This window comes from Stegostoma tigrinum, chromosome 2 (assembly GCF_030684315.1).
Source record: "Stegostoma tigrinum isolate sSteTig4 chromosome 2, sSteTig4.hap1, whole genome shotgun sequence".
NCBI classification, from domain to species: Eukaryota; Metazoa; Chordata; class Chondrichthyes; order Orectolobiformes; family Stegostomatidae; genus Stegostoma; species Stegostoma tigrinum.
In genome coordinates, this window is record NC_081355.1 from 139,668,815 (window position 1) to 139,683,397 (window position 14,583).

At 44.1% G+C, this 14,583-nt stretch overlaps 1 protein-coding gene across 5 annotated transcripts in view; it reads left to right on the forward strand.

The window, feature by feature from the left end:
* The window catches only part of ptprn2 (protein tyrosine phosphatase receptor type N2), a 949,211-nt gene that overhangs the window by 880,029 nt on the left and 54,599 nt on the right, over window positions 1-14,583 (forward strand). For all 5 annotated transcript variants that reach the window (XM_048556814.2, XM_059639614.1, XM_048556833.2 and 2 more), the window contains one exon: window positions 3,318-3,391. In XM_048556814.2, coding sequence (XP_048412771.1) covers window positions 3,318-3,391 — 74 coding nt within the window. The remainder of the gene's footprint in view (window positions 1-3,317; window positions 3,392-14,583) is intronic.

The window sequence follows — 14,583 nt, forward strand, 5'->3', positions numbered from 1 at the left end:
AGTCTACTTCCAATCGAAGATGGCAGTTGCGCTTTAAGCATGTGCTTCAGGTGCCCAGTCTTATGGCCTTTCCAAAGTGGCAGCAACCACATCATTGACAACAAGCCAGCAAGGATACTGTGAGTCTTTTTGATTCTATTTAGCATCCCATTACCAGTTGATCACACAAACTAAACTGAGCCTCAATTGTTTAAGATATGTAGGAAATAGGAACAAGAGCAGGCCATAGCGCGCATTGAGTCTGCACACTACAATGTGATTGTCACTCATCATCAGCTTTAGCTTCACCTTCCTGTATTGTTCCCAAATGCTTTGATTCCCCAGAAGGCCAAAGATATGTCTATCCCAACTCTCTCTGATGAAGGGTCTAGGCCCAAAACGTCAGCTTTTGTGCTCCTGAGATGCTGCTTGGCCTGCTGTGTTCATCCAGCTTCACACTTTGTTATCTTGGATTCTCCAGCATCTGCAGTTCCCATTATCTCTTTCCCAACCTTACTTGTATGCAGTGATGGGGTCAAGAATTCCAGAGATTCAGAAGCCTTTGACTGAAGAAATTTCTCCTCATCTTAGCCATAAATGAAAAAACCTTTATTCTGAGACTGGTCCACATGTCCTAGATTCCTAAGCCAGGGGAAGCTATTGCTCAGAATCTGTCCTGTGCACCCCTTTCCAAATCTTATACTTTTCAGTCAGCCTTCATCAAAGGACAGCCCTCTCATCCCAGGCACCAATCTGGTGAAACCTCTCTGCACTGCCTCCAATGCAAGTAGTTATGAAAGGGAAGGGAATGTTATCATTTATGGCCAGGAGAATTGAATCCAAAAGTAGGGAAGTTATGCTCCAGTTAAACAGAGTAATGGTGTGACCACGCCTGGAGTACTCTGTACAGAATGGGTCTTCTTCTTTAAGAAAAGATCTAAATGCTTTTGGAGGTGGTTCAGAAAAGGCTTATTATGCTAACATCTCAAATGAAGGGGTTATGAGCCAAAGTTGGACACCCTGGCTTGTATCTGCTGCAGTTTAGAAGAACAAAAGGCAACTTTGTTAAAACATATTAGGTCCTGGGCAGTCTTGACAGTGTACATGTAAAAAGAATTTTTTTTTTCTTGTGGGAGAAATATAGAACTAGGAGTCACTGTTTAAACAAAAGTGGCCACACATTTAAGACAGAGGTGAAGAAAATTTATTTCTCACAGGATTGCCCATCTTTGGAACTCAGTTTCTTAAGAAACCTGGAATTAGTCTTTGAATATTTTTCGGGGAGAAATAGATAGGTTCTTGATAAACAAGGGGAGGAAAAGTTATTGGCAGTAGACAGGAATGTGGAATGATCAGGTTAACCATGAAGCTCAAAGAACTGATTGGTCTATTCATAGTTCACATTCATATATTTGTGTGTATATATCCTTCCCTAAATATGGAGACCCAACTGCACTTAGCATTCCAGGTGTGGTCTCATCAAGGTCCTGTAGATATTTAACAAGACTTAGTATTTCAATCAGCTTGTAAAAAAAGGTCAACATGCCATGTTCCTTCCCGATTGCTTCCTGTGCCCATCTGCTAATGTGGTGTTCCTTGTATAATCAGATGCAAAATCCTCTTGACAACAACATTTCCAAATTCCATGCCTTTAAAAAAACAGTCCTACATTTCTACTCATAGAACCAAAATGCACAATCTCACACTTTCTCACTCTATGTATAGTTAACTATTTTTTTCCGTGACTTAACCTGTCAACATTTCTTGCTAGTCTCTTTGTGTCTTCCTTAAAGCTTATATTCCCACCCAGGACAACAAAGTGTGAAGCTGATGAACACAGCAGGCCAAGCAGCATCTCAGGAGCACAAAAGCTGCTGTTTTGGGCCTAGACCTTTCATCAGAGAGGGGGATGGGGAGAGGGTTCTGGAATAAATAGGAAGAGAGCGGGAGACGGACCGAAGATGGAGAGAAAAGAAGATAGGTGGAGAGGAGAGTATAGGTGGGGAGGTAGGGAGGGGATAGATCAGTCCAGGGAAGACGGACAGGTCGAGGAGGCGGGATGAGGTTAGTAGGTAGGAAATGGAGGTGCGGCTTGGGGTGGGAGGAAGGGATGGGTGAGAGGAAGAACAGGTTAGGGAGGCAGAGACAGGCTGGGCTGGTTTTGGGATGCAGTGGGGGGAGGGGACGAGCTGGACTGGTTTTGGGATGCGGTGGGGGAAGGGGAGATTTTGAAGCTTGTGAAGTCCACATTGATACCATTGGGCTGCAGGGTTCCCAAGCGGAATATGAGTTGCTGTTCCTGCAATCTTCGGGTGGCATCATTGTGACATTGCAGGAGGCCCATGATGGACATGTCGTCTGAGGAATGAGAGGGGGAGTTAAAATGGTTTGCGACTGGGAGGTGCAGTTGTTTATTGCGAACTGAGCGGAGGTGTTCTGCAAAGTGGTCCCCAATCCTCCGCTTGGTTTCCCCAATGTAGAGGAAGCCACACCGGGTACAGTGGATACAGTATACCCCCATTATTTCTGTTACATTCCCACCCAGCTTTGTCTGCAGACTTAGATACACACTCACAATTTCTTCAACTAAGAAATGAAGATAAATATATGAAGAGCTGAGATCTCAGCACTGATCCTTGTGTCACTCTAATAGCCAGAGCACACGAATTTGAAAATGTCCCTTTTTTAATTCTTTCACAAAATGTGGGCATTATTTGCATTAGTTACCCATCTCTAATTGACCTGAATAATTTGTTAGATCCTTTCAGAGGACAATTAAGAGTCAACCACATTGCATCGTCCTGACCAGGTATGGATGGCAGAATTTCGTCCCTAAAAAGATATTGCTGGAAAAAAACCTCATCATCTCCATCAAGTGAATGAGACATTTAGAGTTATAGAGTCACATAGGGCAGAAAAGGGAGCAAAAAAAAGTAATTGCTTGAAAAATGACAGTCAGGAATGTCTTGATACTCAAACAGTATGCAAAATAATTCAAAACAAACATTGACTCAATGTCTCTGTTCTGCTATTAAAAACAAATACACCAAACTCTGATTAACACTTCTGATTATGACCCGGTGAAATCTGCTGTACATACGGGAGGATGTAATTGGGCATGGTCATTTGGTACACTACCCACTATCCAGGCAAATGCGAAAACACTGGCTTTGAGCCAGGCCTTAGATAGCCAGAGCCTGTCAAACTGACCCCCAAACAAATCTCTGCTGGTGAGAAAGGAAGAAATGAGGATGTACATTCAAGGAAAGGGTGTAGAAATTATATAATACTAATAATCCCTCCTTTCTTCTGATGTATTTGAATTTTTCTTTCCACAGATGATCACTCCAGAATAACATTGAAAGTTGAATCGAGTCATTCAAATTCGGACTACATCAATGCAAGCCCAATTGTAAGTACCTCTCAGCACCAAATGTTGCCCTGCCCTAATAGCTGCTTCAGCAAGAACTGTGGCTGAATCTTGAACATAATTAATCACACGACAATTCTATCCTCACTATTTGAGCCTAATGGAGAGAATTTGGGATGGCACAGTGGCTCAGTGGTTAGCACTGCTGCCTCACAGCAACAGGGACCAGGCTTCGATTCTGCCCTCGGGCGACTATCTGTGTGGAGTTTGCACGTTCTTCCTGTGTCTGCATGGGCTTCCTCCCACAGCCCAAAGATGTGCGGGCTAGGTGGATTGGCCATGATAAATTGCCCATAATGTTGATGCATGTATAGATTAGGTGGGGGATGTGTCTGGGAGGGATGCTGTGACGGTCAGTGTGGACTTGTTGGGCCAAACGGTCTGGTTCCACATTGTAGGAATTCTATGAATCAATCATCCCAACTAATTGCAGACAAGAACAGTGGGAAGCTTTCTGTAATGGTCTGTAAATGCTGGTTTATTTCTGTGTATGCATCATTTTAAGAGCTGCAATGCAATCGAATCTTGCAGCTCAGAAGGGGAGCATTCAACCTTTCTGTCTGTGTCAGCTCATTGAAGAAGTCCCAGTTCATGCGTCTTTCCTCAGAATTCTTCAATTTTCTTTCCTTTTCAAGCATGTGACTATTGAAAGTTACTGTTTCATTAGCTTCTATCAGACAATACGGACATAATAGTTTGCATTTTCTGTGCTATACTAGCTACAGGCATGGGTTTGCAGGACTGCCCTAATACTTCAAAAACCAAAATTGATGGAAGAAATTCTGAAGAAGGGTCACTGGACTTGAAACATAAACTCTGCTTTCTCTCTACAGATGCTGCCAGACCTGCTGACTTTTTCCAGCAATTTCTGTTTTGGATTCTGATTTCCAGGATCCGCAGTTCTTTCCAAACTTTCTTAAGAATATTTGCACCCATTCAAAACCAATTTCAGTGAAGTGTCTTTGAAAGTAATCTTTGGGAATGAATCTTATTTGCTAAACAAGGTTCCATAATCCCTACAGTGTGTAGAGAGACCATTTGTTCTATTTAGTCTGCAAAGAACATCGCATCCAGATCCAGCACTCCCTCATCACCATGACCCATAACCTTGCATTTTCAATGGCTAATCCACCTGACTTGCACATTTTTGGTCTGTGGGAGGAAACCAGCAGAAAGTCACATAGATGTGAGGAGAATGTGCAAACTCCACACTGACAGCTACCAGTGAAACCCAGGTGGAATCAAACCCAGGTCCCTGGCACTGTGAGGCAGCAGTGCTAACCACTGAGCCACCGTGCCACCCAGCAAATTCTGCCTTAACTCAGCGAAATATTTTCGCCCAAGCTTAGGTGGACAGGAGCTATCCCTTAGCCTGCTAGGGAAGGGAAAGCACAGTAGTTATGTCACTGGACTCGTAATCCAGTGAACCCTTGCTCCCAGCTGATGCCCTGGGAGCAAGGAATTCAAACAACACTGTGATAGATGGTGAAATTTGAATTATTTTAATAAATCCAGAATTAAAAATGGATAATCTAGTCTAATGATAATTAGGAACTACTGATAACTGTTATGAACATGTATCTCATTCACTAATGTCCTTCAGGGAAGGGAACCATGTTACCTGCGATATGTTTAAAATAAACTGAAGGAAACTCAATCACTTTAATGCATTCAAGATTAGTAATAGAGATCTGACAGCTGGGTTACTCAGCTCGTATTTTGCAGGTGCAGGAAGAAAGCAGAACTACATAATAGTGCCCTAAAAATTATTTCATCATTTTATTGAATTACAACATTTTTTGTACTATGGCGTTGGCTGTCACTCAGTTGGTAGTGCCTTGTTAATCAAAAAGTTCAATTCCACGCCCTCTGGAAACTTGAGCAGATGATATGATTTGTCAGCCCAGTACAACACTGAGGGTTGGCTGTGACTGTTGACGGTGCCATCTTTTGGACAGGTCATTAAACTAAGTTCCCATTAGCCCTTGGAGTGTTACCCAGGCGCGCTTCGAAGAAGAACATTCTAGAATCCCCCAAACAGCATCACTAAAACTGATGAAGTGATCATTGTCACGTTGCAGTTTGTAGGGTTTGTTCAAAAATTGGCTACTTTGTTTCCGACAGTAACACTGTCCCCACACACCAAAAAATACTTTGTTGGCTGTAAACTACCACGAGATATGAAATTGTGAACAGTGCTTTATAAGTGGCAGTCTTCCTTTTGTTTTGCTTTCTTTCTCGACCACACGTTTTACGATGAGATGCATATTATGTGTTTCGGGGCTGGGTGTGGATTTGTGGTGGTGGATGTACTGAGATGTCACGCACACCCCTCCCCTAGCCAATATATACAAATCACACCACCCCCTCCCCATCATGTTATGCCCCATACTTTACTCCATCAAATCTTTCTGTGCTGCAAATATATGATTAATCATAATGGAGAAGCTTACAACTGAAGTTGATTTTTTAAGGACTTACACAAAATGAAATTATAGCTAGAATTAGATTCATCTCTGAGTGATTTTCCAGTGTTACCGATGTACCAAAAGAAGAACATTAACTTTCGGTCATCCACAAAGTTCAACAAGGAAGGTTGTCCTGCATCTTAAACTGTTTTTCTGATGGTGGAGACTGCTTTGATTCTAACCAGTTATTACAAAGGATTATTTAATGTTCCACAAGAAGATATCCTAGAAGAGGGCTGTGTGCTTTGGAGACTTAATGGATGTACCATTTAGCTTGCTGTCTTAGCCTTTCTTTCGCATACATGTGGGCATTAGCATTTGTTTCCCATATCTAATTGCCCTTGAGAAGGTGGTGCTGAGCTGTCTTCTTGAACTGCTATAGGCTACATGCATAGCGGTGTCAGGGAGGAAGTTCCAGCATTCTGAAAGGACAGTGGTATAGTTACAAGAATGGTGGGTGGCTTGGAGCTTGGAGGGGCATGTGGAGACAGAAGAACAAGAGTAAACCATTCAGTCCATCAAGCTTGCCTCACCATTCCCTATCATGGTTGATTATCTTCTCAGTGCCACTTTGCCTAATATCCATCCAGTCTCCATCACATGAAATTATAGTTGGTGTAGTCCCCATATATCTGAAACCTTTGTCCTTCTCTGTAGCCTAAGTGATGGATTTTGGAAGGTGTTGTTGAAAGAGCCTTGGTGAATTGATTTGATTTGATTATTGTCTCATGTAGCCAAGTACAGTGAAAAGCTTTGTCTATAAGCAGTACAGGCAGATCATAGCAAGCAAGTACATACAGATCATAGGGAGAAAAAAAATCTTGGATGAAGTAAGGCATACAGGTTACAACGTACAGGACGTGTGCTCAGCAAGATCAACATGAACAAGGTCAACGCTATTTGAAGCTAGAGAGTCCATTTGTCAGTCTAATAACAGCAGGTGCATGTGTTCAAGCTTCTGTAACTTCTTCCTGATGGAAGTGGTTGCAGGATTGGGATAGGTCTTTGCTAATGCCTTTCTGCAGCAACAAGTCCATGGATGGAAGCCTGGCTTCCGTGACGGTCTGGTCAGTGCACACCATCTTCTGTAGTATGGTCCGCGGCAGAGTTGGTTCCGTACCAGGCTGTTATGCACGAGGACAGTACGCTTTCAATGACGCATCTCTAGAAGGTGGTGAGGGGCCTTATGGACATGCCAAATTTCCCAAGCCGCCTGAGGAAGAAGTGGCATTGTTGTGCCTTCTTGGGAATGTGGGAAATCCAGGACAGATTGTCAGTTATCATCACTCCTCAGAACCTGACACTGTCAACGCTCTCAACCTCATCTCCATTGATGTAGATGGGGGTGTGTCCTCTTCCTTTCTTTCTGAAGTCAATGATCAGTTCTTTTGTTTTTCTGACATTGAGAGAGGGGTTGTTATCATTGCACCATACAACCAATCCCTCTGTCTCCTTTCTATATATTGCCTCATCCTTGTTTGATACCTGTCCTGCCACAGTGGTGTTGTCAGCAAATTTGTAGGTAGCGTTTATTCAGAATTTGTCAACATAGTCATGGGTGTACAGGGAGTAAACTAGGGGGTTGAGAATGCATCTTTGAGGTCTCAAGTGCTGAGTGTTATCGTGGAGGAGGTGCAGTCAACTACCTGCAGTCTGTGGATCAGGAAGCTGAGGATCCAGTTGCAGAGGGCGGAGCAAAGACCTAGGTCTCGGAGTTTTGAAATCAGTGTGGAGGGGACAATGGTGTTGAGAGCGGAGCTGTGGTTGATGAGCAGGAGTCTGGTGTAGGTATCCTTGTTGTCCAGATGTTCCAGGGATGAGTGCAGGACTAGGTCTGCTGTGGACCTGTTGCATCAGTAGGCGAATTGCAGGAGATCAAGCCAGGCTGGGAGACTCAAGGTGATGTGGGCCATGACCAGCCTCTGGAATTGCTGTAGTGTGTCTTGTGTTCAGTGTATTCGATGGTAAAGGGAGTGTATGTTTATGGACTTGGTGCCAGTTAAACAAGCTGCTTTGTACTGGATGGTTTTGAGCTTTCTCAGAGTCAGAAAGCTGCAGTCATCCAGGCAAGTGAGGAGTATCCCACCACATGTGTGACTTGTGCCTTGTAGATGGTGAGCTTTGAGAAGTTGAGGGTTGAGTTAGTGGCTTTCGCATTCTCAACTGCTGACTTCCTGTTGTAGCAACAGTATTTATATCTCTGGCCCAGTTCAGTTTCTAATCGATTTCTGTTTTTGAACACAACCTCTAAGCCTGCTAATCCAAATGGCACCAGGCAAACAGTCGGATAGCCACCTTTACCTCCTCACTTGGTTTAGGATTGTATAATATAGTAGTGTGTACAACACCAGTCTGCTCAACCCATCTATACAAGTTGGTGTGACTCTATAAGAATCATTTTCTTAACTCTCCACATCTTTATTTAGCTTTCTTTTAAATGAATCTTTGCTCTTTCCCTGAAGTATTTCCACTTTCTAACCAAGTATTTCCACCTGAAAGCGGAGACTGAAATCTGAGAATGAGATTCTCTATGGCATTGATTATGTCTTCTGACCTATATGACACACTTTCTTCAGCAGCCTTATTGTTAGTCAAACCTTGGTTGACTGACTGGACAGCAATTCACGAAGCAGCGCCAGTCTTTTGTCATTCCCAAAGACCTCAACTAGAGGTTGCTTGAGTCTTCAGCCTCTGATGCTAGAAGAGAAGATTTGCTGAGAAAAACTGTGACCTGCCCCTCCTTATTAATTCCTTGACAGTTCTGCTCCCTATTTATTCACCTGCATTTTAATTTGGACAGTTGAAGCAATAAGGCTGTTTAAATTAAAACGTGATGATTGTGCTTCCACATCACATGATTACACTGCATGGCTGAGCTGGTTTTTTCATTATGAAACGACAGACATTGATGTAATCAGATTCCCAATAGAAACTTGGAAAATAGATGAAACCTAACGACACTGGATGATATTATCTTTAGACTCATATTCTCATTTCTCATCCCCACATCCTTTCTACTGACATTGCTGTTCCTGACACCATTTACTGCTGTGTTTCTAGACAATTATAATTGCTGCTATAGTCACTGCCAAGCAGTGAAAGATCCAGAATCCCTAGGAGACCACTTTTAAGGAAAAGAAAACATTTCCATACATCCCCCAGTTACTACATGAAAAATTGTTCTGCTCACCCGCAAACATTCGGAGACGATTCTTCTACCTCAACCTCTGATCTTCCATCACGCCCCAACTCCTCCTCCATGGCAGTTTTCCTGCTCCTCTGATGCTGCCTGGCCTGCTTTGTTCCTCCAGCTCCACACTGTGTTATCTCTGACTCCAGCATTTGCAGTTCTTACTATCTCTAACTGAGTTATAACCCCACTGTGAAGTCTCTTCCAAGGATGCCCACTTTGAAGAGGTTGTCCTCCTCCCTCCAGAAAGATCTCAATGGATCTCTCTCCCACTGCAACCCTCTGGTAATCTCCTCTGCCCTAAAACTCCTCTACCACATATTGAAACAAACCCAGAGCTACAGCCGCATCTCCTCTCTCAGCACCTGCCTACGGAACCAGATCATCCCCAATGGACTCCAGTCTACATTCAGGCCATTCCAATTTGGCCTCATCTATGCCACCCTCTACATACACAACATCCAGATCCTCCAAAAAGGGTGTTCACTAGGATCCTCAAGCACACACTCAGCAATGCTCTGGCATCTTCTGGCCCTACAATCAACCTTACCCCAGCTCAGAGCCACCCTCTCTTAGACCTGCAAAGGACCTTTTCTGAAGAAGGGTCCCGACCTGAAATGTCAACATTCCTGCTCCTCTGATGCTGCCTGGCCTGCTGTATTCCTCTGGCTCCCCACTGTGTTATCTCTGACTCCAGCATCGGCAGTTCTTACAATCTTGAAAAATAAATGGAGGTTCCGGTCAACCTCATTCTGTTTTCTCCATTTTCTGCTAAACGTGTTGTAAGGGAAGCAGCACTTAGAGATACCCACCTCAAGTCAGGATGTCCACTCACACAGAATGTCATCGCCAAATCTCGATCGGCCCTCACTGAAAGTGTACATGCAGGTGACTGGATAGCAATAATGCAATCAGAAATGGGGATGTTTTCTGACAATTGTACAGTGTCTAATACCATTCGCAACTCCTCAGTACAGAAGTAGTCTGCGCCTGCTTGCAGCAAAATCAGGGCCGGTGCTGAAAGGTAACCAAGAATAATTACAAATACTGGGCAAAGAATCCAGACTTCCAAAAGTGCATGTCCTAAACTAGGTCCTGTTTCCTCAGCCCTCAAATAGTCAGTGTTTATGCAGAGGACAAAGAAATCACTGAAAGACACCTCTGTAGCTCTCATTGTAGCACCAGCATCAAAGACTTTGAGGAATTTGTTGTCTGCCTTTCTAAATGGCAGTGGCTTGACCACCAAACTGAATTGCGATTTGAGTCCAAATGCTGAGGCACAGCAGCAGCAGATAAAGAAAGAAAAGAAAGCAAATTTCACTTTCTGGATCCCACTGCATCATTTGACATCCTGCCCATGTACCCAAAGATTGGTCAATTGAAAATTGGCCGAATCAGTCATGTGAAGACCTAAAACAGAAACACCCCCCCCCCCGACCCTGAGTAAACATCATCCTCAAATCGAGGGAGAGCCCACGATGAGCCCTGTGTTGTCGCTCACCAGGTTGACACCTCATTTGTTTGGATATACATGGCACTCCACCTGGCATGTCCTCCTTTACTGTTTGTTGAGGTGGAATTAGGAGTTGGGATGGACAGTAAATGCTGGATGATTTTCCTTTGCACTGACTCTGGGGGACTGAGGCCAATTGTATCGTCCCAACCATTAACAAAACAAGGCTGTAAATTGGGGTGAGTGTGGGAGTGAGATTTGTCAGAGCGGCCTGATGGGAAACATAAACTGTTGTGTAAAGTCCACATCCATTTGTCAACCTACTGTTATTTAGTGCATGCCATCTAATTGTATGGAGTGCATTAGGAGACAATTGATACGTAAATTACATGGTCAACTAGCTCGATGCATCGTTGGATCCCAGCGAATCTAGCTTTGACTCCTCTGAGCTGTGAATATAATCAGCTGCTTTTATAGTGTGTCACAGTCAAAGACTTATACCAACAGTTCTCAGAAAGGCAGCGCAGCATTAAGTGTACACTACCATTTTTATCTGGTGATTATCACTTCTTAAAAAGTGCTGTCTTGTGCTTCCACTGGATTTTAAAAATGCACAACTTGAGTTAAAGCAGACCCTTCTGTCGAGTTAAGCTAACTGAGTGTTTCTCGTGGACATCTGTGATCACAGCCCAGTCGCATGGCCAAGGCAGGGAATCAAAACGTTTCATGCTATATCTGAACCAGACACCAAGCCTACTGCAGAGGCAATGCAAATGAAATGTCCGTGAAAATGCAACAAATCCTTCAGCACAGGGGAACAATGGATTAACCTTCCATCAGGTGTCAATAAAGGCAAAGAGATGGAGGCAAGGAATAGTGGGTGCTGTGTGAGATGGAATAGGACGAAACTGGGGATCAGGCAAGATTTTTGTGCCTAAAATAGAGACCAGTTAAGGGTCAAAAGTGGCTCACTTACCCATCTCTTTCAGGCATTGACAATTTTATATGTTTCCAGCAGCTTCTAACTGATTTTTAAGAAAGGATGCATTGCCATTGGAGGTAGTTCACAAAAGATTCAGTGGGCCAATTCCTGGAATGAAAGGGCTGACTTGTTAAGAAGAGTTAAACAGATTAGGCCCTTATTCATTAAAATTTAGAGGAATGATGGATTGTCTTATGGAATCATACAAGATTCTCAAATGTATTTGCAAACTAGGGGTCATTTAAGAGACTGCTGGACATGCATATGGTCACAGAAATTTGAGGGTGCATACATGAGGATCAATGGTCGGCACAACATTGTGGGCTGAAGGGCCTGTTCTGTGCTGTACTGTTCTATGTTCTATGTTCTATTGTTAGAGATTAAAAGGCTGCTTATTTCAAAATGAGATATGAATGAATGTCTTCTCCCAGTAGTAAGTGAATGCCTGCAATTACCTGCCTCAGAGACTTGTGGAGGTTAGATCACTGGAAGTATATAAAGAGGAGGTGGGTACATTTTTGAAATATCAGTGAGTAGAGTGTCACGCTGAGCTGGCATAAAGCAGTGGTTGAAGCCTGGGGCTGATTGGCCATGTTGCTGTTGGGTAGCGGGCTGGTCTGAGGGGCTGAACAGCCTGCGCCCACTCCTATTTCTTATGTTCCTACAACACCATGGTAGAATCATATTCTCGCATATCTAGGAGGTTTCTGTTCTCATCTGAAGCCATTGAAAGTGTCAGATTGAGCTGGAGAAGTGCAAAGCTCAGAGTATCAGAGAACACCGCCACTACCCTTCAATTTCATGTGGGTTACACAGATGTAATGCTAATGTCAGTGGGCTGGGAAACAGTTCATCATAATAACCTAAGAGAATGTTGAAAGGATACAGGTAGTTAATCCATATCTAAAAGAAAAAGATGGGTTAATATTTCACAATTTTTTTTACAAATCAGGTTTGTAATCTAATTTAAATGAATGCATTTTTTTAAAAAATGCATAGAAACAAAGGGACAGTAGAGGCTGGAGTTTCAATGGCCTCCTAATTTATGCAAGTTAGATTGTGTTAAACTATGCCTTTGCTTTTTTTTAAAGATATCAAGTTGCACAAATACAGTATAAAGAGTAAAGCCTACTCCATCCTTGTCTTTGTTAAACAATATGTAAGAAAATTAAATATGGCATTTATTCAGCTAGATGTAAGACAGGGAGAAAGACTTGCAATTACAACATAAGGAGAACCACAACACAGAACCTAGAGTTATAGAGTCATTTAGCATGGAAACAGACCCTTCAGACCAACTGTCCACGTCGAAACCAAACTAATCCCACCTGGATAACAAGCTGTGGAGCTGGATGAACACAGCAGGCCAAGCAGCATCTCAGGAGCACAAAAGCTGACGTTTCGGGCCTAGACCTTTCATCAGAGAGGGGGATGGGGAGATGATTCTGAAATAAATAGGGAGAGAGGGGGAGGCGGATCGAAGATGGATAGAGGAAAAGATAGGTGGAGAGGAGACAAACAAGTTAAAGGGGCGGGGAAGGAGCCTGTAGAGGTGAGTATAGGTAGGGAGGTAGGAAGGGGATAGGACAGTCTGGGGAGGACAGACAGGTCGGGGGGGGGGGGTGGGGCGGGATGAGGTTAGTAGGTACAAGAGAGTTACAGTGGGAGAGAGATCCCCTGAGGTTTGTCCGCAGGGAGGATGGTAACTTCTTCAGGTTAGGCATCCCTGGAAGAGGTTTTGCAGTGGCGTTAGCATTGTATCAGAGATAATGGGAACTGCAGATGCTGGAGAATCTGAGATAACAAAGTCCCACCTGCTTGTGCATGGACTGTACCCCGTTTCTATTCATGAACATATCAAAATGTCTTTTAAATGTTGCAACTGTACCTGCAGAGCACAGCTGCTCTACAAACTGGTCTCCGAGTCTGTGTTTGGTCTCCCCAAGATAGAGGAGACCACATCGGGAGCAAAGTATACAATAGATGATGTTAGTTGAAATGCAGGTGAATCTCTGCAGATTTTGAAGGATTGTTTGGGGCTTCGGACACAGGTCAGAGGGGAGGAGTAGGGGTAGGTGTAGCACCTCCTGTAGTTCCAGGGAACGGTACCGGGGTGGGTGGAGGGGTATGGAGCTGACAATGGAGTTGCAGAATGAATGGTCCTTGCAAAAAGTGGACAGGGATGGGGAGAGAAATATCTTTTTGGTGGTGAGGACTGACTGTAGGTGGTGGAAATGTCGGAGGATGATGCGTTGGATTCGGAGGCTGGCACAGAGGCATGTGAGGAGGGGGGGAGAGAGTTTGAGGGCATAAGCATGAGAAATGGGAGAGATGCTATTGAGGCCATCCTTAACAACAGAGGAGGGAAAACTACAGTGCCACTCCGGTACATTTCCCTGCAAGTGTAGGAGGTGTTACATCTGCCCCCACACCTCCCCACTCACCTGTGTCCAAGGCCTCAGACAATCCTTCTAGATCAGGCAGAGATTCACCTGCACATCATCCAAACTCATCTACTTGTATCTGTTGCTCCCGATGTGTTCTCCTCTATATTGGGGAGGCCAATCACAGACTCGGGGACTGGTTTGCAGAGCATCTGCGCTTTGCACACACAACCAACCCAACTTTCCAGTTGCTGTTCATTTTAATTCCCCCTCCCTCTCCTCTGGTAACATGTCCATCCTTGGCCTCCTCCACTCTCAGAGTGAGGCCAAATGTAAACTGGAGGAACAACACCTGATATTTTGCCTTGGGAGCTTACAGCCCAATGGCCTGAACATTGACCTCAAAACCTGTCCACCCTCCAACCTTCTACGTAAGATTGTCCATCTTCCTACTCACATATCCGCTCCATCCTCCCCACTGACCAACAGCAATAGCCCCCAAACTGCATCCACCTATCTCTATCTCTCCTAACCTCCCCTCCAGCCCACCGCCCCCTCCCTCGATTTATTTCTGAGCTCCCTCTCCCTCCCTAGTCCCAACGCAGGGTTTTGGCCCAAAACGTTGACTTCCCTGCCTGTCAGATACTAAGAAAGCAAAGTTTGGAGCTGGATGAACAAAGCAGGCCAAGCAGCATCT